At 43.7% G+C, this 27,436-nt stretch overlaps 3 protein-coding genes across 6 annotated transcripts; 1 reads left to right on the top strand and 2 right to left on the bottom strand.

Annotated features, from left to right (window-relative positions):
* The first annotated feature begins 1,572 nt into the window (after positions 1-1,572).
* On the top strand, positions 1,573-2,728 carry svbp (small vasohibin binding protein). The gene is made up of 3 exons (XM_061291825.1): positions 1,573-1,720; positions 1,906-2,031; positions 2,114-2,728. Exons 2-3 carry the CDS (start codon positions 1,918-1,920, stop codon positions 2,198-2,200), a joined length of 201 nt encoding a protein of 66 aa, XP_061147809.1. The 5' UTR covers positions 1,573-1,720; positions 1,906-1,917; the 3' UTR covers positions 2,201-2,728.
* Positions 2,729-7,696: 4,968 nt separating this feature from the next.
* fbxo2 (F-box protein 2) lies at positions 7,697-9,527 on the bottom strand. Of its 2 annotated transcripts, none has more exons than XM_061291823.1 (6): positions 9,314-9,527; positions 8,707-8,770; positions 8,439-8,565; positions 8,205-8,297; positions 8,005-8,143; positions 7,697-7,928 (listed from the first exon to the last, which is right to left on the bottom strand). In XM_061291823.1, exons 2-6 carry the CDS (start codon positions 8,741-8,743, stop codon positions 7,794-7,796), a joined length of 531 nt encoding a protein of 176 aa, XP_061147807.1. In that variant the 5' UTR covers positions 8,744-8,770; positions 9,314-9,527; the 3' UTR covers positions 7,697-7,793. The 2 variants fall into 2 exon arrangements, with proteins under 2 accessions (XP_061147807.1, XP_061147808.1); XM_061291824.1 differs by having other exon boundaries at positions 8,439-8,579; positions 9,314-9,522.
* Positions 9,528-9,851: 324 nt separating this feature from the next.
* LOC133162552 (integrin alpha-5-like) lies at positions 9,852-27,180 on the bottom strand. Of its 3 annotated transcripts, none has more exons than XM_061291817.1 (30): positions 26,796-27,180; positions 25,138-25,262; positions 24,023-24,123; positions 23,775-23,898; positions 23,563-23,624; positions 23,058-23,103; positions 22,810-22,935; positions 22,570-22,614; positions 22,313-22,356; positions 22,141-22,197; positions 20,695-20,747; positions 20,242-20,450; positions 19,751-19,942; positions 19,635-19,680; positions 19,431-19,544; positions 18,701-18,756; positions 18,276-18,433; positions 17,110-17,247; positions 14,944-15,011; positions 13,438-13,588; positions 13,036-13,128; positions 12,877-12,956; positions 12,712-12,792; positions 12,518-12,623; positions 12,272-12,430; positions 11,899-11,997; positions 11,413-11,526; positions 11,066-11,167; positions 10,869-10,991; positions 9,852-10,790 (listed from the first exon to the last, which is right to left on the bottom strand). In XM_061291817.1, exons 1-30 carry the CDS (start codon positions 26,996-26,998, stop codon positions 10,707-10,709), a joined length of 3,159 nt encoding a protein of 1,052 aa, XP_061147801.1. In that variant the 5' UTR covers positions 26,999-27,180; the 3' UTR covers positions 9,852-10,706. The 3 variants fall into 3 exon arrangements, with proteins under 3 accessions (XP_061147801.1, XP_061147802.1, XP_061147803.1); XM_061291818.1 differs by lacking the exon at positions 26,796-27,180 and adding an exon at positions 26,486-26,514; XM_061291819.1 differs by lacking the exons at positions 25,138-25,262; positions 26,796-27,180 and having other exon boundaries at positions 22,810-22,855.
* Between the last annotated feature and the right edge of the window lie 256 nt (positions 27,181-27,436).

Here is a 27,436-nt window from a genome sequence, read left to right as displayed (position 1 = left end):
CGCACATCTCATCCCTCCCCTCACCAGAACGTCTCCACCACTTCCCCCTTTATCAAATCATCACTTGACTTTCTCACCGCCTCGAATGAAGTCGCAACAACTAACGATAGACTCGCTGGTTGCATCTGGAGAATTTCATGGGATTTTATACAAGAGGTCCTTGAGCTCATTTGCACGTGTGGCAGGTGGTTTCTGACAAAACGATATGAGAGCAAAGGAATGTCAGTAACGGTTTTGCTTAGGATCAGTTTCTTTCAAAATATTTGAAACAAATACGATTATTGACAGAAAGTGTTTCCATAGGACGGCACTGTGGTATTTCAACGGTGTTCTTCCAAGAAACTGCTTGTCACTCAAAGGCAGCAGTTGACACAGTGACGTCTTTCACTTTGGGTTTTCTCTGAATGCGAGGCTTTTCTGACCACCAAAACCTGCAATTACCCAATTAGTTTGCAACTGAACTTTGCTCCATGCCACATTTGACATCCAATGGATGTATTCAGTCCAATTTCCCATGTTATTAACTTTAGCAAGTATTTTAATCAAAATAGAAAACTATTTATATTGATAATAACTCCAGTAATTTTACTGTATTTGATTACTTGCATTAGCTGCATACTGTACAGTTGAGAACTGTTCTGCTCGAGCTTTGGCCATAATATTGATGCATAACGCTGCAGGGGCAGTCGATGGTCTAACGGTTGTTGGCAATGAATTTTCCAGGATATTATTCCAAGGCAGCATGCTCTCCTGCAGTCAGAGGATAAATCCAGGTAAACCCTTGGTACATGCTGCGCCATAAATCCTATTGTGGTACAGCATTGCCAGAGAGCACATATGCACACGTTCAGACTTCAACAAAAGAATGTCAGTTCTGGGGAGAAAAAAAAAAGTTGATCTTTGCTCTATAATGACTGTTTTTATTTCTGAAGTGCTAATTATGCTGTGGACCACTGTGGCTGCATGGTGTGAAACCCACTCAATACTCCAGCGATATGATGCACGCAATAAAAATACCGCAAGTGTACTTTATGTGAGCATGATGTGGAGCGCCTGTGAGGAATAAAACCATCAGCACTTCAATCGTGAAATTTAAGGAAGGACAAGACAGCTTGGTCAAAGCCGTGAAATTCATATCTTTTAAAAAAACAAATGTATTTGACAAATGCAAATTGCAACAACTAAATACAAAAAGAAATGTATTTGACAAATGCAAATTGCAACAACTAAATGCAATCATAAAAATCACATCTTGCATATTTGAATACAGAGGAAAATACTCAGAAGAGAGAAGAGAAAAAAAACGCTCTAGTGTTAAATGTGATATTCATGTCAACTGCAGGTTCAAATGACGTCACAAGACTGACCTCTGTGTGGACTGTTGTGCGATCCTGACATCTTGTGGTCAAATGTAGGAAAACATTACATCGAAGGAGATTCGGATCATTTATGAGAAAGAAATATATTATCCAAGTTGTGTTTTAAATGTTTAGCCTATGTTTTTGCATCTTGGTTTTTCCTTTGACGATAAATCAGCCGTGTAATAAAATCGATATAGTGTATTGTGTTATTTTCGTCAATCAACAATACGCGGAACCTTTGAGTAGCGCTCAAACTACACGGTCTTATTTACTTGCAACACCCGCGTAACAGCTGTTTTACTTCTCATTGCTCTGCTCCGATCTGGCGTCACTCTTTGGAATCGTTTGAATACATCTGTGTACGTTTGCAATTTTCTCACCACATGCAATTGTCTATCAATATTTCTCAGTCAGATGAGTCCTGCAAATATCTTTTTGTTGCATTAGCAAATTAACGCTGGGTAGCTAACAGATCAATGTTATCACGCTGCAAGCTTTAAATTCCTTGTGCACAAATAACATTGTTTCGTTCTTGTTTGAGTAGAAGACAATCGCAATGGAACCTGCTTGCCGTAAAGACAAGCCAAAGTTGAACTCGACGCCTACCAGAGGAGACCGATCAAAACAGAAGACTGCACAGCAGGAACTTAAACAGCGACAGAGGGCAGAGGTGACCACATCAGTGGATCCATTTTTTGTTTTAGTCCAGTCCTAAGTCATTGTTAACCGTCTACTATCTCACCTATCTTCAGATTTATGCCTTGAACAAGGTGATGACCGCACTCGAGCATCAGCAGTTTGAGACCTTTTGTAAACAGATGCAGCAACAAGGAGAATGAAGTCGTGGTGACTCCATCCCGAGCACTCACAAATGTGTATGCTGCACAATGAAGGACCTAAAGTTACAGTGAAATTTGTATTCCAAGCGTTACTATGTGTATTGATGCAGTTGGGATATTTTGTAGCCAGTTCCCATTGTAACGTAAACTATGTTTAAAAAATTTTTTTTCGAAATTAGAATGTGTCAGGTGTTTTAAAGACATGTGAGTAAATGTGTTCTACCACATCCAGTATGTTACTCTGTCATGTCAGTATGGTTACTCTGAAGGTAGCTTGCTTCATGAATTTGAGAAAAGATAAAAAAAAAAAAAAAAACAAGTTTAACCTCTCTTACCCATGTTCGGTTCTTTTAACTTGGTGCCTCAAGACATTTTTTTTTATGAATTACGATTGTCTTTACTGGAGACAACGTATTTTGAATCACCATGGAAACAATTATGCAACGGTTATTCCAGCTGACCTGTACCCGAGTTACTTTTGTACTAAGCATTTTATTTTGTTGAATAAAAATTCAATTCACAAACAAAGTTTGCTTTCTGCAGTTTTAATTAATAAGTGAGTCCACACAATATTCTGCACTTGATCTTATTAGATGTGTTAATACCCGCAAAGGCTACCAATGTTTTCAAAACCAAGAGCAGTCTCTGTTCTCATGTGGTCCTTGGGGGCTACCTGCAGCATCTTGATGACCCCTCTTGTACATTACACAAGGCAGTGAGTACGGGGAAAAACAAACATCAGCACATTTTCTCCAGGAATGCATCATAAAGTTTCCACTAACATACAAGCACTGTATCTCTACCACTTCAAAAACGGGAAAGTTTTCCCGTCACTGTTATGTCCTTACTACTTTCCGGGTTCTGAGGTAGCAAGGAAGGTTCGGGCAACGACGTGATGAATACTGCTTTATTTCTTCAACACCGTCCGTTCACAGGCCGTACATCACAACACTAAACGTCCCCGAAGCTGCCCCTCCCACTCCCGGAGTTTTCCCCCTACGGAACATGCGTTAGCCCAAAATATACAACATCTCCTCCCCCCTTACAATGAACATGCATGAACAACACGGAATTACGCACCTAGAACTAAACATCCCCATAACTCGGGTCAACCGCGAACCTATAAGTCCAAGCGCGCAGGAGCTCGCCGCTCTCTGATAGGATATCTCCTATCTGGGGGCACAGGATCAGCTCCACGGTCGACCAATGGTGAACTTGTTGCAGGAGCTTCTGCAAAGGAAGAAGTCAGAGTCTCTGTCTCATGCGCATCCTCAGCTGGGACTGGTGGCGCGAGTGTGATTGAGTCCTGCACTTGGGAGGGTATGGGAACCGGCGTTTTGACGTGGGCAGAGCTATCAGGAAGATCTTTGAGGGACAGCTCTGCTGGCCCTAACTGAGTCTGCAGGAGTTGATCAACATGTCTTCTCCATACCCCATCAGACGTTTGGACAGTATAAGATACTGGTCCCGTTTGCGCAATAACAGTGGCAGGAATCCACTTTGGTTCGCCACGGTAGTTCCTTGCCAACACAGAGTCTCCTGGCTTGAAAACTCTTCCTTTGCCCTCCTGTCCTCTGCACCTAACCTGTTTTTCCTGCTGACCTTGGACAATGTCCTTCATTGCTGAGGGCTTCAAGAGGTCAAACGTGGTGCGCAGGTCTCTCTTTAGCATCAGGCTAGCAGGAGATGTCTTGGTGGTGGCATGCGGACTGTTCCGATAGGTTAGTAGGAAGTGGTGCAGTCTCTGATGTAGTGTTCCTTGTCCTTGTGATGTTTTCAAGGCATGCTTCATGGTTTGAACAAATCTCTCAGCAAGCCCATTTGTTGCGGGGTGGTAGGGGGCCGACTTAATGTGTTGGACACCGTTAGCTTGCAGGAACACTGCCATTTCTTGTGAGACAAATTGGGGTCCATTGTCAGAGACTAGCTGGGCAGGAGATCCAAACCGACTAAACAGTTCCCCTAACTTTTCGATAGTCTTTTCTGCAGTGGTTGATCTCATGATAGCCACCTCTGGCCATTTGCTGTGTGCATCCACAGCAATAAGGAACATCCTGTCCTCCACTGGTCCCGCAAAATCAATGTGCACCCGGTGCCATGGTCCTTGTGGGAATTCCCAGGGGTGAAGAGGCGCTAGTGGAGGATTGTTCCTGACTCGGTGGCATGATGGACAGCTTTTGGCCAACTCTTCAATTTGTTGATCCATGTTCGGCCACCAAAAATAGCTTCTCGCTATTTCTTTCATTCGGACTATTCCGCTGTGTCCCGAATGCAGTTGCTGCAGCACTTTTGAGCGAAGTGACCGTGGTATGACCACCCTCCTACCCCAGAGTAGACACCCAGACTGGACAGACAGTTGCAATCTCCTCCCGAGGAAAGGCTTCAGACTCGCATTATCGCCAGCAGATCGACCCTTAACGACAATGTCCACGACCGCAGATAACTCCGGGTCATTCCGAGTTTCCCTTTTTACCTGCACTGCAGAGACAGGTGCTCTCTCCACCTCCCTGAAGTAGAAAAGGTCCACCGTGTCCGACTCCGGCCTTGTGACAGGCAAGGGCAATCGGGACAAGCCATCCGCATTGCAGTGGAAGTCTGATTTTCGATACCTGATGTCATATGCATGCGCCGACAACAACAAAGCCCACCTCTGCAGTCGGCATGCAGCAAGAGACGGTATTCCAGTGTGCGGACCGAGGATGGTGGTGAGGGGCCGATGGTCCGTCAGGAGCGTAAACTTCCTCCCATATAAGTATTGATGGAATTTCCTAACTCCAAAAACAATGCTCAGTGCCTCTCGTTCCAGTTGAGCATAGTTAGACTCTGTTTTGTTCAATGTCCTCGATGCAAAAGCGATTGGCTTTTCCTCACCACCCGGCAGGACATGAGAGAGAATCGCCCCTACTCCGTAAGGAGAGGCGTCACAGGCGAGCTGCAGTGGAAGTGATGGGTTGAAGTGCGTCAGGACCTTGGACGTAGTCAGCGCTCCTTTAGCCTTTTCAAAAGCCTCCTGACAGCTGGCTGTCCACTTCCACGTTTTGTCTCGGCGTAACAGTTCGTGCAGGGGTTGAAGCAGTGATGACAGATTGGAGATGAAGCGTCCGTAATAGTTCAGCAGACCTAAGAAAGATCGTAGCTGGCTGATGTTTTGGGGTGGGGGCGCGTCCACGACAGCGGCCACTTTTGATGGTGCAGTGTGCAGTCCTTCTGCATCGATCACATGCCCCAGATATTCCACAGATGGCTTGAAGAAGTCACATTTGTCCTTACGGACTCTTAAGCCGTAGTCCTTCAGCCTTTGAAGGGTAGCATCCAAGTTGCGCAGGTGCTCGTCATCGGTAGATCCAGTGCACAGGATATCGTCAAGGTAGCACTGTACCCCAGGCAACCCACTAAGGATCTGATCCATCGCTCGCTGAAAAAGTGCCGGGGCTGACGTGATGCCGAACGGCAGTCTGCAGTATCTGAAGAGACCCTTGTGTGTGTTAATGGTCAACATTTCACGTGACTCTTTTTCTACATGCATTTGTAGGTAAGCCTGACTGAGATCTACCTTACTGAATTTTTGTCCCCCACTCAGTCCAGCAAACAAGTCATCAATTAGGGGAAGTGGATATTGCTCTGCTGCTAACACCGGGTTAAGTGTTACCTTGAAATCTCCACAGGTCCGAATTCCCCCATCTTTTTTTGGTACGGGAACGATGGGTGTGGCCCACTCACTGATGGTCACCGGCTCCAAAACCCCATTCTTGACCAGGGCGTCCAAGTCAGCTTCTACCTTGGATCGGATGGCGTATGGTACTGGTCTAGCTTTCATAAACACAGGCTTGCTACCAGGTTTGACATGTAACTTAACGGTTATATCTTTCATGCTGCCTAATTCATCACGGAAAACCTCTTCGTGTTTCTCGAGTATTTCTTGTAGCGGAGAGGAACGGTGTGACAGTTTCCTTATCGCTTGCCAGTCCAGCCGGATTCCCTGTAGCCATGTACGCCCCATTATGGCAGGATGATTTCCCTTGGTCACATAAAGGGGAAGCCTTTTTGTCCGCCCATGGTACTGAACAGTCACATCCGTCATCCCTTCCATGTGCACTCGATGTCCCGTATATGCCTTAAACACTGTGTCTGATGGACGTAGTGGAAGGTGCCTCATGAGTTTCCTGTAGATCTTGTGTGACACTAGTGATGCCTTTGATCCTGTGTCTATCTGCATTTTCACCACATGTCCCTCCAACTTGGGTTCAGCCCAGTAGCCACCTGAGCTCTCACCTACATTCATCGCTCGTATAGTATTTACAGGCACTTCTTCCTCCGAAGAATCACTATTTCTTCCATCATCATGGCAAACGGTGCGCACATGCCTTTTTTGTTTATATTTCATATTGTCACTTCTGTTCCCAGCCCTTGAGCTTTTGTCCATGTCCTGTTTACTTCGGCACGCCCGCTCTATGTGCCCTCTTTTTCCACAGTTACGACAGTCCATCTCTTTGCACCAGCACGTTGATGCAAGATGTCCAGATCTACCACAGCGAAAACATGGCCCTTGCGTGTTCGGTTTATCATTGTTGAGTTGGTGCACTCTTTCTGTAGCACTTAGTTGCTGGGCCTCCTTTTTCGCCATTTCCATTGTTACACTGATGTTAATGGCCTTCTCCAAAGTCAAGTCACTTTCTGTGAGTAATCTCTTCTGTGCTGCCTCGTTCCTAAGTCCACATACCAGCCTGTCTCTCAAAGTGTCATTTAACACATCCCGGAACTCACAGTGTTCAGCCAGCTTGCGTAGGCCCGCCACAAACTGGGTGACCGACTCGCCCTCTTCTTGGCTGCGTCTGTGAAATCGGAATCTTTCTGCGATTACCAGGGGTTTCGGTGAAAGATGGTTTGCCAGTACATCCACTATTTCTCGGTATGTTTTACTGCCGGGCTTTTCTGGTTGCAGTAGGTCACGTAGCAAGGTAAACGTTTTCGGCCCCATTACACTCAAAAACGTGGGCACCAGCTTCTCCTCCTTTATATCATTAGCCATGGCGAAGTAATCGAAACGCTCAGTATACGAGCCCCATTGTTCAACACTTTCGTCAAAGGGACCAATTGAGCCAATCATTCCGGCCATTACAAGTTCCTGTTTGTATGGCACTGCTTGCCCTACAGACGTCTCCCCTCAGCAGGCCACTCTTCTTTTTTTTCTTCGCCACACTACTCACGACGTTGCCACAGTCCACCAATCCACTCCACCCGTCGAGACGAATCCGGCCAACACGCGTCAGTCCAGACGTCCTCGTCGCCAGTTTTGTTATGTCCTTACTACTTTCCGGGTTCTGAGGTAGCAAGGAAGGTTCGGGCAACGACGTGATGAATACTGCTTTATTTCTTCAACACCGTCCGTTCACAGGCCGTACATCACAACACTAAACGTCCCCGAAGCTGCCCCTCCCACTCCCGGAGTTTTCCCCCTACGGAACATGCGTTAGCCCAAAATATACAACAGTCACCTAGCGTGAAACATGCATGATGTTCCGTACTGTTGCATAAGGTTACCATGGTCATCTTGAAAGCATTGCACGAACAAATACATGCCCCCCCCCCTTGCCTACACCTGAAGCGTAACAGAGCTCCCAGTAACCCTCACTCCATACCAGCCTTCCCAGTACTTTGTGTCATGGCCTCCATGTTCAAAGGAGATGAAACGTAGACCGGGACCATACTCTGAAAAGGTGTGGCTGACCTGGAGACGAGACAGTTGCAGCACGTCAAATGCAAAGAGTCCCACATCCTGATCGGTATGGCATCAGTTTGCTCACCTGCTTCCATGAGCAGTCGTCACACTCCGGGTCCAGAGTCACAGGTTCGGGCGTGAACTCCTGCATGACCACATGATTCTCATCCAGCAGACACACCGTTATCTGGTAGGTGCAGCCACAGTCCTGCCTCCCGCAGTACCTGCAGGATGAGCACAATATTTAGCGGCTGAGTGAGGCCACCTGCTTTTTTTTTTCCTCACCAGTCTTCAACTGATACGACAGGTTGGGCGTCCAGCTGCTCACAAGTGAAACCCTGCTCCAATAAGTCAATGACTTGTCTCTTCAGACACAGCCTAGGAGCCCAAAAAGATTGTTTGACATGGATGATGTTTGGTGGCGCTCACTTTCTTTCTGATGCATTCCGATGGTGGTCCGCCTCTAAATGGGATTTTCGAGCAGACATGTAAATTAAGACAAATTTGGTTGAGTCTCACTCAAAGGAGGTTGCAAAGTATTTTGTGACAGCCGTATCACTGAAGTCATGGCCGCAGTCTCCCGGCATGTCCTCCACCGTCCACTCGCTACCGCCGGTCTCTGTCAGCTCCCAGAAATCCAGTTGCTCTGGGAGGGAAACACTAAAATCCTCACTTTGACAATATTCTCTCATTAAATCCATTGATCTAATGCCCATGAGATGCTTTCTTTGTTTATTTTCCACATTCTCCAATTCTCATCTCCACTTTGTAGCAGAAGACAACTTACCTTCACCTCTGGGATTCTTGATCAAATTAGTGGTCATGATTACAATGCACTAACCACGCAGCGTCTGGACAGAACAAAAAAAACCTTTAGAATATGTCTTGACAATTTAATCTCATTACCTACTGGTTAGCATGTTCAAGCAGCCTTTCCCAAAATAAAAGTTGACTATTAAAGATATTTGAATGGATGTGTCTAATCCTTGCCCACTGTGTCCCTTAACATGAGTCCTTCACTTTTGTCCTGCATTGATGCGAACCATAAATACCCGGTCTGCTGACTCACTGCACAAAATAATGGAGCCAATGCAAAGCCAGCCTCATTCCGTGCTGAATAGAGGGCAGGCATCACAGAGGATCAGTCAGTCATCGGGCCAACAGAAGCGATAGATATCAGTCAGCAGAAAAACCAGCGCGGGTGAGTCATAGTGGACATGGATTTGTTTTGACTTGACAACAACATATCCTCCTTTTGGCTTGTTGACAAAAGTATCTCCTTCACTCAAAATAAGCAGCTGAGTCATCCACACAGTTATCTGCATGCTCAAAATTAAGCGTGCGTACATTCTGGAAATATTCTGTCTTGACATGTACAAGACCAGGTTACTTACGGCTCAAAAGGACAAGTCAGGCGTTGCGTCTACTTCTCAGGACACTTGAGCTCCTCTGCAGTGAAGCGTCCTTGTGCCAGCAGGGCTTTTATTGCAACTAGCAAAAGGTGGGGAGGGAGCATGCATGCAGTGGATCTCAGCAGAAACACACAATCAGCAGAAACATAGAGCTACACTTGGACAACCGATGTGTCACGGATCGGTGCGACCAAATGCAGCTTGCAAACTGACAAGACTTAACAAAATAACTAGAGGACTAACCGACGGGGACGTGACACAAAGACGTGAAGACATTACGACAACAGGAACTAAAAAAGACAACAACACACAATGGGCATGAGGGGCAGACAGGACTTATATACACGACAGGTAATGAGAGGCAAGTGAGAATAATCAAACTAATCATGGGCACACAGGAAGGGAGGGGCAGCACACAGACAGAAACCATGACAACCCACACATAGTGGAACGCTGGGGATGAAAATATGAGAGTATAAATAATTACATATAAGTAAATATTATAATGTTCTATGTTACATTTGGAAGGGTAAACAAAATCAGGCTTTATTCTGAGTCAAGATATAAACACCACACATTACAATATACACCTCCCAATATGGGAGAGAAACATTTTCAAGTTCAACATTGCAGTTTGTTCAGGATTGTCCTGCAGGCGGTACAGTACAACGTTTCACAATCGACTTACACCATGGCATAAATAACAACAGTATGACTACTATGAAAAGTAACGGCAGTGACATCAAGAAATACCAAACGGAAAGTTCAGTTGCAAACTGGACCGGATCGATCTAGAGACAAAAAATAGCCGAGCGTTCTCTGCTTTTGTTTGTTTCCTGGACTGGAAATGACCTTTAAAGGACCAGTGTGTATTATTTGGTGAGCAAAAAAAAAAAAAAAAAAACTCTTGTATCAGACATTTACAGTAGCCGGATTGACGAAATTATTAATGCAAGTTAAATATTTATGTAAGAATTTTTTTTTCTAAGGTCATTCGGTACTTGAGTGCAGTTTGATTTTGAAAACTCTGATGTATATACAACCTCCATATATCGATCTATAGAGGGAGCTGAAGTACCTCGAATCTCTGGACTGGGACACAAATTGTTAACAGCCATACCAAAGAGTTTAACCAACATATAGCCTTGAAACACTACGATCAAAAAAAAAAATAATAATAATGTTCCACAGCAACGCACCATGAACCCCAGGCCCTCCTCATCTCGGTGATTCATATTTTAGTGCAGCATTATGCACAGTCCAGTGATCCAACACCTTTCGATGTGCGCCAACATTTCCTGATCATCATTAGAATGTCTCATTAATAATTTAGCATTGTGATAATATTTCATATTTTAGTTGCTTTGTCTCAGATTTAGGCTTCTGATGATGCCTGCGGTCTGAGCTGGGCCTTCTCCATGGTGGTGCCGTACGGATCGGACCTTTTGAAGAAGCCCATCTGAAGGGATAAATAATAACAACAAACTTGTTTAGTTTGAAATAAAATATAAACAATTTTCCCAAACGGCTTCGTTACCTTGTACAGCAGATATATGAGCAGTGAGAGTAGAAGCAGGCCGGCTAGAACAGCGAGGATGATGATCCACACGGGAACGTAGAACAGCCCGTCCACTTTGTTCCACAGCACGGACATCACCACCTGAACACCAGAAAGCCGTAATCCCGTTCCGTCAAGTCAACACGATAGAATCGGACAATCTCACAACGATTTACCTTTTTAGATCCCGACTGTTTGGATTTTGGAGCAATGGAATAGGGCATCTTATCGACGGTGAACTGTACCGAACACTCCAAAAGAAACTGCTTGTGGGCCCTCTGACAACAGCAGAAAAGACACATATGAAACACCTAAGCAGTCACTGAAAAACCAAGAGTGAGCCTTTTTTTACACTTTTTTTAAATAACTCTCAGTCTAGAAAGTTCAACTGATTAAAAAGACAAAAAGCGTTTTTAGGTAACGTCTGAACTGCCCACTAGAGGACAGTATAGTTCATCTTTGGGTTTCCCCCGTTAAATCGCTCCAATGAAGGAATATCATGAGGTTAAAATTAGAGACTCACCTCGAGGAAAGTCTCCACCCAAAGTCTGGAGTGAACGCTCAAGATAACGCTAGCTCCTCTCTCCAGCCGCCCAATGTGACACTCGAGCCGCCAGCACTCCACAGTCGAGCATGTCTGCGATTGCGAATAGTTAACACAGGCCATGTGGCAGTCAACAATCCGTGTTTTTTTCGTCGCATAATTCAATGAAGATGGGCAGTCTAAAACAGACGTCATGTCGGCTCTGCAACAAGCACTCCAGTAAACCACTAAGATAATTTAACTTCCTCTCATAAACACAGCAGACACCAGCCCATGTGGACCAGGGCTCGTTATATTCCCATTTCCTGTGTTAATTGCAATAATCTTGAATTAAAATACTTTGCAAGCACAGAATCTTCTTGCCTGTCTTCCTTCTGGCAGTGGGGGCTCAGAAGACCCTCAGAAAACCCACAAACCACACCAGGAAAGAAAGTCCAGGTTGCAAATAATAGCGTTTTGAATTACCAAGTTTCCTTGTCCAGGCATGGGACCTTTGACCTCTCTCTTCTGGATTTGATGCTCCATGCTGGATTCCAGAGATGAGGGACTACTTGAAGATGGAGACTGAAGGTGAATGCAGAAATATATATTTTTAAAAAGGCATTTGCAGTCATACCAAGGGATACCGTAATTTTCGGACTACAAGTCGCGTTTTTTTTTCATCGTTTGGGTGGGGGGGCGACTTATACTCAGGAGCGACTTATATACATTTATATGGTTTTTTTTCACTTTTTTGGGCATTTTATGGCTGGTGCGATTTATACTCCAGTGCGATTTATAATCCGAAAATTACGGTACTAATATATAGGGAATATATTTTGGTCTGGCCATTTGTCACCTTGAGTTTGAGTGCATTCAGGGCGTGTTTTGAGGAGCAGCTGAGTGGCCCCTCGGTGAGCACCTTGACAGGGTAGAGCAGGTCGTGACTGTGAGACCTCAGAGGACATCTCACCTCCAATGTGGATTGACTGACAACACCGGGGCCGTTGTTGACCAACTGAGAAGAAGAAAGTCATTATCAACTAACCTGTGGTGGGCGAGGGGGAGGTTCTGCCCCCCCCCCCACCCCCCAAAATATGCTTACCTCATAGACCTGTTGAAGCTCAGGGCCGACGCCCTGCTCGTCTGTCAGACTCTGACTGACGCTCCGATTGGGGAGTGGGAGGATGACTTTGTCTGGCCGGGAAACTCTGAAACGGATAATATAAAAGTTCAGTGCCCCCGCAAGTAGAGACATGAAAAATGAATATGATACACAATGCATCATGAAGGTCTCACCCCTGCAGAATGACATGAGCCAGCGCAGCTACCTCCAACTCCACCACAATGACTTCACTCTCTGAGTTGTTTGCATTTTTACTGCACACAAGAAACACATGGCAAAGAAAAGAAAATCAGCAAATTGTAGATATTCAACTGGCTGGTTACATAAGGGGGTCCTACCTTTTTAATTGGAGCTCAAATTGTACAGTGTTCTGAGTGTCTGTGAGTCTGGGAACAGTGAAACGGAGACCTGCCCAAAACTACCAAAGACATATATAAGATTAATTGAAGGATGGGAGGACACATGGTGAAAAAAATTAAATATATGGTAGTTCTTACACTAGTGCCAGCTTTCATGGGGTTTCCCAGATCGCATATGAGGAAGCGGGTTTCATTTTCAGTCTCATAGCTGCATGTTAGCTGAGTTAGACTCTGGAAAACAACCAAAGACAATAACTGACATAGAAAAAAAAGGGAAGTTATATGAACTGATGAAATACTAAATGTAATGTAATGCGTATATAAAATGTTAAGGTGAAAAAGGATAAAAAATAATATATAGATAGAGAGAGAGAGAGAGAGCGAGAGCGAGAGCGAGAGCGAGAGAGAGAGAGAGAGAGAGAGAGAGAGAGAGAGAGAGAGAGAGAGAGAAAGAGAGAGAGAGAGAGAGAGAGAGAGAGAGAGATGAATTCTGAGTTCTTCAGGCATAGATATTCGCAATTTGACGTTTGTCTTTCTCACCACGTTGTTGCGCGTTATCCCACTGTAGTCGGCCTCTTTGGGAAGCCGGACGTAGAGCTCCGCCTCGTACGCTCCGCCTTCTCCCTCGTTTCTGGCATTGAAGGTGAGACTCAGGGAGTTCTCGTCACCCAGGTAAATTTCTTTTCTGTCGCTGGGTGATGAGAACACATCCAAATCATTGCGGCTGCATTCAACGCTCATTAAAAACGGAGACGGCTTGTCATTTAACATATTCAGGTTTTCCATCATGTTGCTAAAAGCAAGTGCAGGATTTTTAATCGCAAGAATAAACTCTGTTAAATTGATTCGTTTTTAGAGATAGTGAGAGCCTCCAATAAATCCTCCCGTGCTGTTCTTTTGAAGCTACTATGACCCCGAGTAGTGATTGTAAAATGGAATGAAAAGCAGCGTTAGAAAGTCCTCACAATTGGTCTTTGTGAGGAGCGGTCCCCGGAGACCACTTATATGGATAACTGTCCATGACCGACTGGGGAAATGACCCACGTCTGATCACAGCCATTTGTCTCAGGAAACTCACTCCAACTTCTTCTGCACAGTAAAACACACTTTTCAAATTTAGGATAAATTCCACACCACGGTCCAACTACCCCCCCCCCCCCCCTTTGTGTTTCTATTGAGTCACCAAGCCAGAAAAAAGTCGAGTTGAGGCTCATAAAACCAAAATCGGGGTTCCTCTTTGATGTCACATTTCCTCCATCCCTTCCCCCCCCCCCCCCCTCTCTGCCTGAACACAAGCGGCCCCTTTGCAAGGTAAGCCCACCATCTGAATTGAATTAAGCAATGCAAAGGAAGTCACACTGCACCATCGCGCCACACCGATGCTGAGAACGGGCAAATGTCTGCACCGTGTGCATCGTCCAAGTTTTGCTAAATGTGTTTTCTTCGCCATTCAGCCATGTTTGAATGATTACTCTCTGCAGTGCACTGCCAGTCCAAGCGGACCATGACTTAGTTTACATCAAATTGTATTTATATAGTAGGGGGAGGGGTTTGTGCAAAGGAGGCAAAGATTCAAACCCTGAACCTCAGAAAGCTTGTGGATCTATTCAAAGTAACAATTATAAAATTCAATCAACTGAAGTGATTTTAGCTCCTGGATTTGGAGATTGAGGTTGCTTCATGATGAGTAAATGAATCCCTAAGTAACTGGTAGGAGGCAAACTAACAACAAAGAAATGTTGTTTGCAATTTGTTTCATTGTCCTCAAGTTGTCGAAACATAATTGAAACAAGATGGCTGAGAAAGGACAATGATTGTCTCTGTTTGATCCCCGTAAGCTATGCTGTTTTTTCTGTCTTGTATTGATTCAATTTCTGTGATATTTCCATGGCAACCAGTAAAACAAGCACATGTGCACCAGAGCAACTACAACGCGATTCTTCGAGAGCTATCTGAGGGACAGTGTGGATCTGTTCTGCAGAAGGAATTGGGACACATTAAGTTTGTTGAACCAGTTCAAGTAGGAGAAAGGTGACTTCCTCTCACCCATAAACAGCCAACTTCAGGTCAGGGACGCAGATGTTGTCGTCTCCACAATCCAGTTGGATCTGGGCCTTAGAGAGCAAATGGGAGAGGAGGGGGGGGGGGGGGGGGGGTCAGAAAAGAGCTCCAATGTATACATACAAAAAAGCTTTTAAGAAAGTGGATCTTCATCTTTTTTTTCCTCCACCCTATCAGCTAAATAGCAGCCAAATTCCAAGAAGCTGGTAGGAGGCGTTTGGCTTTCATGTTGGCACCGGAACACTTGCATGGAAAATAGAGGAAGAGAAACAATGTGAGCGAGGCTAAGCAGAATGATTGCAATCAAACCAATGATTACGTTTTGGAAGGAGATATCAGAAACGTAATATTCAGATTTCACGGAGTTGAGAGGATTAATTGTTTTAAGATCTGACAAGACAAACGCCTTGGCAAAATATAAGCTCATATGAATATCGTCTCATTTCAACATGCCTTATTCTTTATTTTCCTGTTGTTCTGCCAACACTCCGTCTTCTGTGCCGGACTCTACTGTTGTTGTTACCCTCTTCTCTCAAACATATGGGAGATATTAGATTCCAAAAGAATGCTGCAGAGGCCAAAGAATCAGCCTGGCAATAGTTAAAATTGTCTCGGGGAAGATTTACTTTTAAGTCTCTGCTTGTATTTGCACTCAAGGATATTGGGGCATTTAACACCACACTCTGCAAATACTTATCGTCGTCTCCATTGTAATCATTCTTTGTTCACCTCTTTAAACTTGAAGCAAGCCATGTTTACAGCCGACTCGGCAGAATCTTGTTTACCGTAATTTTCGGACTATAAGTCGCACCGGAGTATAAGTCGCACCAGGCATAAAATGCCCAAAAAAGTGAAAAAAAAAACATATATATGTATATAAGTCGCTCCTGAGTATAAGTCGCCCCCCTCCCACCCAAACTATGAAAAAAAACGCGACTTATAGTCCGAAGATTACGGTAATATCACATCTGTGACGCAATGAGAAAGTTTCGCGGGTAACTCGGCTGACGTCTAAGTCAAGTCCCTACTTCGTGACAATGTGAATCTGTGAATAGATGGATGGATGCATACAGGGCGGTAGTCTAAGAACAACACCGGCATTCCGAAAACATCTGTGTATGTGTCCTGGGGAGCATGACATCATTTGTGACTGTTTCAACATTTCATGGCTTAACAATGTTGACTCACACCCATATTGCATTACTGTCAAATGAGAATAGACAAAAGAAGGCAAATAAATACCTGGCTCGGATGTCATCATTTTCATCCTTAATGGGCCTTGAGGGTGTGTCAAAGTTTCTTTTTTTTTTTGCTACACGTGTGATGACGCGGTACTGTAATGTGTTAGCGCCTCCGTTACGAACATGAGAGCAGCAATGGTTTGCGTTCTTCTGATCATTGATAAATAGATCAGAAAGCTGCCTTTCCTTTTTGAGGCGAGAGATGCGAGAACGAAACCAGATGACTGCCTGCGTTTCCTTGAAGGCTCCCAGGCCCAACCGTAAAGAAACAAGCCGTTCACACATGGACGTCACATGCACAGATCACCTCATATCACATGTATGACATGCGCTCATGGAGGAGAGCACCGGTGACATGTACGAGCAACCCGCGGCCAGATGTCTGAAAACGGAGCGCCACCCCACCCAAACACAACTGTCAGTTCTCCATGTGTGTTTTTGTCCGACCAAAGCTCACCAGTCCCTAAACCGTCATCATATGCGTGGTGGGGGAAAATACGACTAGAGTCCAGTAATCAGTTCCTGTCTTATTGGGGTTGACCCTAAACCTCTAAGCAGATGGGGTTCAGATCTACAAAGGGGGCCCGTGCGTCGAATGCCACTTTCAAAATGGTTGCCAGTAACCTCTGTGTGTGCAATTTCAAATTTGTATCATACTAATTGGAAACAGCGGGAGATGAGCTTTACTTTTGGCACGCCATCTGTTAGAAGCTCTCGTTATTTGAAGTGGGACTTGTTTTAAAGACTTGGATTACATAACGCAAGGTGTGTAGCTATTTAGCGGGTCCAGTAGTCTTGAGATAGATGGTGTGGTTATGCAATGGGTACACGACAATTTATACACACATCTTTACGTCGCTACACAATTTACTATCCAGTGAACATTGTGAAAGTGAGATATTGTACAGACCTTCTGCTCTATTCGTTGTTCGGTGTCATCATTCAAGATAGGTCTGAGGCCATATTGGTCAAGTGGGGCTTGTGGATCCAGGCTAAAGGACAGGCTGATGAAAATGGGGGAGAGTTTATCCCGAAATTCTTCTTCTGCCTGTAAGTAGAAGAGAGGCACTCATGTGAGGAACGGAGAAGAAAGCAGTTGGTCAATAACGACGACCTTTATCTGTGTTGTTTTTAGAAAGTATTCCGTTCCTCCATCTGCAAGAATGTCACTAAAAACAGAATAGAAAAGAAGAAAGATGGATGTTGAGTGACAATAGAGGGGACAGTTGCCAGCTCCAGGTCAAACCATCTCTTATCCTGTCAAAAAGCAAAAGACTGCGCTTGAGTGTTTTTGTCGCTCGTGCCGTTTGATCAGACCACCACTGAGTGATGAGATGATTGGTACTGTAGCCTTTTCAGCCCAGTCTCCGCTAATAAGTGCCTCCAAAAACAACACTTCAAACAAACTTCAGAACCTCCCTATTGGGAAATGACTTTAACCTTTGTCCTGGAGAAGAAAGGTAGTGCAGGTGCACTCTGATTATATGACCGATGCACTTATTGTCAATGTTTCAAGACGATTCCAGATTAATTGGAGCAAATTAGACAGATCACTTCATGGCGATTCATGTATTCTTTGAGTCCCTCTAATGAAGAAGGCTTTTCAATGAGTAAATTCAGACAGGAGACAAAGGACAGGGAAATTTGATGCAATCCAAAAAGGATTGTTTGGCATTGGTGGAGGTCCGCACACTCTTGAGTACAAATTCAATTTTGTCAGTTTGTTCACCGGCAGTCTTGTTCCGGTCCATCAATCCCACATTTCTTGGAGTTTCACCAACAACAACAACAACATCAGTCAAGACTGTTTGTTGAACTTTGCATGTCGTCACCAAATGCCTATTTCAGATTATTGTTTCACAACATTGTTTCATAGCAGACCTTTGACCCTGCGGTTGAATGTTATTTTATTCAAGGTGGTTAGAATGAATACACTGGGACATTTCGGAGATGAAGTCTTTCTTTTTCCCACGCTGCAAATGCTGACTTCAAAAACCTCCGTTAATACATCAATACAATTCTTAAAATATGATCATAAAGCAGGTTAAACGTGTCAAAAAACAAAATCTGACTGACCCGTAGATAGATCCTGGTGTCATGGCACATGCGATTCCCCTTGGTGAGATTGAAAGTCTTCACCAAAGTCGGCTGCTGACTATCCAGAAACAGAGTCCTCCTGACAGATTCCTTCTGGTCCTGCTTCATACTGTCCAATTGAATTTCCACCAGGAAGCCTAAAAGTGTGCACATATGCAAATGATGCAAGACAGTGTGAATTTTTATTTTTGTCATGTTCTGCTCCACTATGTTGAATCACAAAGCACTCATGCAGTCCAGATGAGAACACGTACAATACACGCCGGCGACAAACACGTTTCTCCGCTTTGTTTCCACAATTTTTGTTAGCAATTGGACCACAGTTCAGTCCAGTGCACACAAAGAAAGCAAAGAAGTGTAATGGGGACCATGTGTGTGCTGGCGTGTGCGTGCATGTGCTTCACCTAGATGCGATGGGAGGTGCTTCCCATCAGCCAGCATGCAGAAACTGACGCTGACACTGAAAGTTGAACAAAAAGAGAATCACAAACTTGATGATGTGCGTCCATTTTTTTTTTTCAAACACCGGGAAAATAAACTAAACCTGCTTTAATCGGTCTGTTTGAAATGCTTCCCAGTTCAGAAAAATACTGCAATTTGCTTAATAAGACTTTTTCCCGCTTCTTCCCTCTGTTTGGTTTCAGAACGCTGCACTTCTGCATTTCTAGTTAAGAACAACTTGGACAGGAAAGCGGCAAATGTGAAGTCATTTGACATTCTCATGAGGGGAAACTTGAAAGCACTCAAATAGAACTGTGTTAGGTGTTATATAACAATGGTCATAGTTTCCATGTTTGCTTGTTTTCCGCTTTCTATTTAAACATTTGAGCTTTTTTGTCAAAGAAGTACCGTAATTTTTGGACTATAAATTGCGTTTTTTTTTTCATAGTTTGGGTGGGGGGGTGACTTATACTCAGGAGCGACTTATATGTATATAAAAAAAACGCGAGTTATAGTCCGAAAATTACGGTATATGGTTTTTTTTTTTCACTTTTTTGGGCATTTTATGGCTGGTGCGACTTATACTCCGGTGCGACTTATAGTCCGAAAATTACGGTAACTGTATTTCCGCAAGAGGGGAAAAACATTATCACGTGCCATTACTGAATTAGCCGCATGTTTGGGTGGGCATACCAAGACACGGAAGCGGTTCCACTTCTTGTGGTAAGCTCACAAAGCTCCTCTTCTTGGTTGAACATTGTGGGCTGCACCGTGAGAGATGCGCTCGCAGTCACTATTGGGCGAGACCTGAGTGAAGACACAGAGGACCACGAATAACTAAAGCGCAAATTGTGTTCTGCTATTATGTATCCATTATGCACTGTCCTTTCAACACACCTGTACACCACAGATTTGTCCGCCCCAAAAGCTCCAACAATAAGGTCTGCGAGAGAGAAAATTCAAGTGTTATCAAAGAGGGGAAGACTATTTCCAATGAGAGCGGAATGCGGTACCGGGGTAGCCATTCAGATCCAGATCCGTGTTTCCTCGTAGCGCAAAACCAAAGTTGGCAGGGAAGGAGCTGGAAGCCCAGGGGCCGGAGAGAGTCTGAGTGGGGGTGTCCTTCAATCCCTTTGGGTAACCGTTGTAAATAAGAACCAGTCCCTGTTGGTCTTCTCCTCCGTAAGGACAGCCGATGGCCACATCTGATTGCAAAGACAATTTGCAGAGGAGCTTCCAGTAAGGGGCAGAATGCACGAAATGGGGTAGAACCGAATCCTAATGTCTCAAACAGTTACAGAGTTGTGATCGTTTGCTGTCTTTGATGTGTGGAGTATAATTTATGGGACTTCCTGTCATGTCACTGGAACAAGCTGTGTAATGGTCTTCTAAAAGCAGCATCCAAATTATTGCATGAGTCATACGTTTAGAGTTGACATGAAAACTCCTGAATCATAATCCAGAGGCAATTTATACAGAAATCCATCAGACTGAACGTTCATACCATTGAATCCATCCTGGTTGAGGTCACCCAAAGGCGCCAATGATGTGCCAAAGCGACCGAATGGCTGCTGGCCGAGTAGATGGTGCAGGCCGGGCTCCAGCTGCAAAGGTCCCTTCTGCAGGTAGACGTAAACTTTGCCAAGCTCCTCCAGCCGCCCGTTGGACCCTCGGCGCATGAACATTGGAGCGCCCACCACGAGGTCATCTAGTCTGGGGAACAAGTCAGAATCAGATGCATTGTTTAATTGATTGGTGATCTCGACATAAGGCTCACGTAGAACTTGACAAAAACCAGAAAACAGATGAGGCTAGCGTGGGAAACTTTGATATGTTTGACCTTGGTTATAATGACAAAATGCTTCACTTTTATTTCTTAATCCCATCTTAAATTTCCCTCCCTTCCCTCATTTCCCCATGTTTCCATCATCCGTACACAGTCGCAGCGTGAGCTCACCCGTCATTGTTGATATCGGTGGCTGCCACTGCATAGCCAAAGTAGGAGCCCATCTGGAACGCATTAAAAACAAAACTCTCTAATTACATCACTCTCTTTATTTTCCTTGCATGTTCTCTCTTTTGTGCCCTCCAACACCAAGCCAAGTGGCTTCCCATTCGAAAATACCCCCCGGGGTGCCCATAGGAGCTCAATCTTTCAGCTTCTGTAAAAATGAGAAAAGGCGACAGCGTTCTGAGACTGAACTTACTTGAGTCTGCTCTTCTGTTTCAATTTCATACTACACATAAAAAATAAGGGTCACATTACTTCGCTGCGTGATTCAACTCAGGGTGATTTGTCGCATGTCTCCACGCAAATGCGATTAGAGGCCCCAGTGAACGAAAAGCTAAGATTGTCTTACTGTCACAACCATGCAGAGAAAGTCATATGGGATCGATGAAATGAGGCAAAGGGCAAAGTTCAAATCTACCGAGACATCATACGAGCACAGGTTGCCTATTCATACTCGCTCTGTGAAATATGACTCCCACTTCCTGACACAAATGTTGTCTGGATGTGTCCTCAAACTTTAGAATTTGATTATTATTATTATTATTATTATTATTATTATTATTATTATTATTATTATTATTATTATTATTATTATTATTATTATTATTATTATTATTAGGTTTTGTATGTCCTCTATGTAGTCATTGCAAAACAATGTGACTTATTTAAATAAAATCAAGCCTTTTACAGCGTATTTGTCTTATCAACCATCGAATGTTTCGCCGCAACCAAAAACAAAATATTTCATCAGTACGAAACAGCAAAGCCGTTCAAATTCCACCGCTCTTAGTTCAAAGCTGGTCATAACAACGGACACAATCTGGGGTTTCATCGGCCAACGGGGGCTCCTGCCCGAGGTATTTTTACAGCTGACTTTAACAGTTGAGTCCAAGAGCCAACAGAGCAGAGAATTTACCCACAGAGAGTCCATCATGTCATTCATTACAACAGTTTACTCAGCACCAATCACGCTGAGACCGACACTTCTTGACACCCGCTGCACACTGACCGCCCACATACAGAAAATACACACGCTTTAGTTCGGTCTCGTACATTGTGCAAACTAGTAACTGTATCCGTAAGAGAAATGTGACCCACTGCTGGATCTAGCAAAATAGTTGGCAGTCAACCAGTTAACGTGGGCGGAGAAGTCCCAAATGTGAGGCGAACAACAAGGTCATTAGGAATAACGAAGTGCAGGTAGAGAAAGACTTGTGCAATGACAAGGTTGCTGTTGGTTAAACATGCTTATTTGTGCAAAAAAATCCACCTCAGAGGAGAACAGGTCATTGTTGGTTCCTGCAAGATCAGGCTGTGACCTGCTATCGGCCACCTCTCCGCAGGGCAAATTCCTAAACTATGTAAAAGACAACTTGCCATAATTGTACCTACTTGCTCTCCTGTCACGTTGAGCAGCGATTTCAGATCACTTCCGTTGAAGATGGACACCTACGAGATAGTTATGGATTACAAATCATTGTTTGTGAAGCCTGAAAAATACGGGTAAAGGACTTATCATCATTCATCAATACAGCAAATGAATTTATTTATTTGCGATCCTTACTAAACCATACAGCATGAGTCCTTTCGGAACCCCTGTGATGAAATCTGCAACAAAGACAGCGACAAGCAAAACATTACAAGGGAAGACTGAAACAATGTTTTGCACTTTTCCAAGAACGTATTCCCGGTGTGTTTCAAAACTGCTAGAGACATACTCATTCATGTGTGTGGAGACTAAGTGGTTTTAGAGCTGAGGGGGTCAACAAACCCTACACCCATGTATGTTTGCAGACTCGACACTGTCAACATAACCCTCACCTTCCTCGGCATCCCCACTGAACTCACCACCAGCCACGGAATAACCTGCAGGGAGATGAGGCACAGTTGAAAATCCTGAGTTATATATGTATATATATAATGTATGTGGATATATGTATAGTGTATATATATATATACATATGTGTATAGGTATGTCCTGTAAGTGTATAGTTTGTGGTAAGCCAGCGCATAGGAATTTGTGAGATTGCTTGTACAATGAATGCAATAATAATTCCTTACCCAAGTAACTATCATCGTAGGTCACCTGCACCTGTCCAGTTTGAATCTGCCCAGCAACCGACAATAAAAAATATGAAGGGTAGTAGGCCTTAACAATCTCGTCTGGCGTGGCTGATATCAGCTGACCTAGATTTTAGGGCAAAATAGGTTATCTGGCATTTCAATGATGAGTGAGCTGTTTGACGATTCACTGACAATCGTATATAATCGATTTAAGATGACTCTCTATAAAGATGATGTGAGCTCACCTTGCCAGTAAAAGCTGCCTGGTCCACCAAGAACGACCCTTCCGTCCTGAAACATATAAGGCACCGGTGTCAAACTCAAGGCCCGGGGGCCGGATACGGCCCGCCATATCATTTTATGTGGCCGGCGAAGACAAATTGTGCATCAAATTCATGTGTCATTACTAGAATTGCAAGTTGTCTTCACTTTTAATAATATCTTTTTTTTTTAAATATTTGACCAGTTTTTACTTGTCTGATTTGTCAGTTTGTTTTGTAGCTTTTACTGTATATAATATGAGGTGCTGATACATTTATTTGGGTTGACAGTCATAATGGCTCTCCGAAAGAAGCTATGACGACAACGCGGCCCGCGAAAAAAAATGAGTTTGACACCCCTGATATAAGGGGAGGATTTGGAGAGAAAGCAGTTCCTTCAAATGTTATAATAAACTCTCGCAGCCTGTTCTCCACTGCCTATTGCTGTCAAAACAATATCTTCTGGGTTAGTAAGAAATATCGGTCTTACCTTGGTGAAGTCAGCACTAAATCCTCCTTGACAATAGCCCTGTCCGGCAGGTCCACGACGTTCTGCAATGAAAACCCCCAAAAAATAGAAAACATTTTTTTTTTTCGGTTTTCAGATTATTGTCCCAATATTGTTCCTCTCCGTTTTTAACAATAAGAAGCAAAGTAAAGTGACACAAAGTTTCCTGGCTCATTTCTTTCGATAATCCTCACCTGTTCGACAGGGGGCATACTCCACAAATGATTTGAGGCTGTCCACAGAGAGGTAACAAGTTCCTGTCATATCAGCGAAGGGTCTCTCGCGTTCCGTCCTCCAATAATACCGGGGAGCGCAAGCCTGAAAGGCACAGGCGTAAAAATAACAACTTTGCACTTTGTGAGTGTTTGAAGTAAAGATCAGTTTTGAAAATTTGAAAGTCTTCATGTATTAAAGTAGACCTGCTGCCGAGGACGGTTCGTACCAGAATATTGTTGCCTTGGGAACGTACAGTGGCTCCAAACCACTGATGGGACTTGAACTCAACTTGAGTGTTCACATCATTTATAGAAAAATTCTGATCACCTAAACAGAAAAAAATTCAGTCATTCAGTCACAAGCCAGAAGACCAGGAGGAAAATGTGTCACGTTTTATTTGAGTTTGATGAAGTGTTTCCATGACTTCCAAAAAACACAACAGCATTTAAAACTTTCAGCGGTGGGAGTAACAGCAGCAGTTGTCATGTTGACATTTACGTTCTGAACCGGCTCTCACCCTTGTAATCGTTGCTCCTGTTTCTGGAGGAACAGCCAACAGCAGCAGTATTACATCTGCTAATAATAGCGCCGATAGTTCTGTCCCGCCGTCCATTTTCCATAGCACTTATCTTCATTAGGGTTGCAGAATTTACCAGCCAGATTACCAAATGCCATCAGAATTTTGCTTCGTAAAATCTCAACCGAAATATTCCTGACTTTCTGGTCGCAGTGTCCTCACCTCACTTAACACGCTATTTTTAAATTCCATCCAACACTAAATTGATTTAATGGAAAACCTCACATACTGTTTGACGGGAAATATTACACACATCCAATTTTATAGGAGTGTGTACATATAATAATAATAATAATAAGTGTGAGTCTGTGATCCTCAAATGTGGGCCCTTATCACTTCCTGCCATTCTGATGGTGGTGATTATCTTTCTAGGGGTGGGAGCACTATAGATCCTCTGGGGTCCTTGTCCCAGTGGTGACTCTACTCTAATTGGAGCGCAACACTGGGCCTGAGTCCAATTTGAAATCACACTTGACGCTGCAAACATAATCCAGCCGTTCTCAAAACACACCGGGGGGGACATCAAAGGCTGGTTTCAATCCAAAACAGAGCGACTGGATTAGGGGCTTCAAAAAAGACGGGAAGCCGTACTTCTGACCTCCGGGTCAAACAAGGGCAGCTCACTCAAAATGCTCTTTTGATAGCATGGATGGCTACACACAGCTGAGTTTACATGTACATTCGGTGAAGCTGAGTCAATATTATCCCGTAAATACTTTCCCAAAGTCAAAACGACAGTCAAGTTAATTGACCAGCCGCTCTACCTTGCTTGTCAAAGTTGATCGCGCTGCAGTTGGTTTGGTTCCAGGGGCACAGGAAGACAGCTCCTCCTTCAGTAATTCCGGGCTGGCTGGTGTTGGCCTTTGGAGCCCCGATCAGAATGCTTGCACTGCACAGCAGAGAGGAAGAACCAAATTGTCTTGTGGCCAACGACTGATTCAGGAAGGAAAAAATCCCTCACATAAGGAAGAATCATTTCTATTATTTTGCCATTAGACGTGGTAAGTGATCAATCATGACTTCCTTTGGGTTTTCTATGACCACACCATATTAATGAAAAAATCATGACCTCACTGTGTATTATGATGAAGTAATATTAGTGCTGATATCTCCTATTGTGAACAATAACTCTGCTAGGGTTCTATATGGCCAATTGTAAAACAACAACAACATGTATTGGTTGTGTACACCAAGATGGTCTACTCTAGTACAACACAAAACTAGCTAAACAGTTTGCACGACCTCTTAAGCTATTTAACTTAATGAAGCACCCTCTTCCTGTTGTCTTGTTTACCTACCACACCGCAAGAATGGTTTGATTCACATCGGTGGATCACGAGCTAAATCATCCATGTCAGCAACACACCAAATGCTTCTAATTCAGCATTCTCGAAATTACCCGTAATCCACGCTCAGCCTTTTCTATCTCCGCATGATGATAACTGACTGGGTTCACAGAAGGAAAAAAAATATAAAACAAATTGGACCACCTATCTACCAGCCCTCTGTGAATTATGCTGGATGCAAAGATAACAGGTGATAGCAGAGAATTTATAGCTTTGTGAATTTATCCAACGCTGAAAATAAATCCCCTGCATGGGTCTCTGGGTTATCGTAAACAAAAATAAAAGTTTCCGGTCATCAGCTTCCTCCCGATGACATAACACAGCCGCTTAGTTTCTTGAATTCCAGGAACATCTGAGGCTCTTTAAGTCAGACAAGTTAACATGCACTCGCTGATGTTTATATTAATTGTGCTCAGACCTCACTATTTCCACCCTCACAAAGGAAGCATTTGTCCATTACTTTAGAGACAAAATCCTCAACTGGTCTGATACCAAATTACCTTTAAATGCAGTAATGCTCATGTAAAAACTTAAAAGGTGACATCGACACTATTCACATGTACACCGCATCTGTGCCAAATTGCTGAGACATACCCAAGGTATTAATAGTTATGATCCTGGTGATGCATTAACTCTAGAGTATTTTCACCTTTTTATGGGCACTTTTAATTCGTCTCATTTACCCATTATTCTTCTCAAATTGAAATGTGGAAAAACATTTGTAAGGAGGTTAATGACTTGCTTTTGGGCCGACAACAGTACTCACAGACAGACGTGCATGTCTGTTTCCAATCACTCTGGACTGGAATCTGGAGTTGCGCGTGTGCGTCGGTGCGCGCGCGAGCAGAAAGGGCGCACGTGTGTGCACAAGAGGACACATTTAGTTGCTACTTGTAAATTATACAAAAAAATATTGAAATTCGTCACATGTAATGAATGAACAAAGTGGAATTTGCGGTAGAGGACAAAACAAAAAACATTCACATAGGAATTAAATAAAACCTTTCCAAACTATTTTTTAAAAAAAATTAAGAAGTGTTTCATTTTTATCCAAGTGACAAAATATTGAAACTAACCTGGATGATTTATTGCTGAAGAACTCCACGGAATAGCCAAAATAACTCCCCGGTGGTCCGGTAAAAACGACGCACTTCTCTGTGTCCAGATTAAAAGCCTCGCAAAATTGGGTCAGAATCACATACACCGCAGATACTATCAGCAGGGCGAACGGACCTTTCCCCCTTGACCGCGTAAGTGGATGTCCAGAAAAGGTGCCCATCTCTCCTTTTGTGCGTCTCGTCTTTCATTGAGTAGCTGTAACGCAAAACACATCATCCGTGCTGATCTCTTCGTAGGTCAGTTTGGCTCTGACCATAAATGAATGTCGAGGGTGCTTCTTGCCGCTTTATCAGACCCCGTGCAATGATCCAGAGAGGGAATGGTGAAATGTGGAGAACAAGAAAGTCAAAGAGGGCAGGGCTCAATGCAACCTCATTTGGGGTGGAGCTTTTCAATGGTACCGGACTATATTTAATAAGTCCAACTTTTGTGGGGGTTTTTTCTTTTCCCCTCATGAAGGCAAATGATTTCACAAAACATGGCTGCTTGACAATATTAAGCTTAATCAAGCAAGATTGCCAATTCTAGCAAAGTAACTGTTTCCATTTTGCATATATGCAAAAGTAATTTGATCATGTTTACAATATTGTAAACATGA

Source organism: Syngnathus typhle, linkage group LG11, assembly GCF_033458585.1.
Source record: "Syngnathus typhle isolate RoL2023-S1 ecotype Sweden linkage group LG11, RoL_Styp_1.0, whole genome shotgun sequence".
Taxonomy (NCBI): Eukaryota; Metazoa; Chordata; class Actinopteri; order Syngnathiformes; family Syngnathidae; genus Syngnathus; species Syngnathus typhle.
This window is presented reverse-complemented; position numbering and strand designations above follow the sequence as displayed.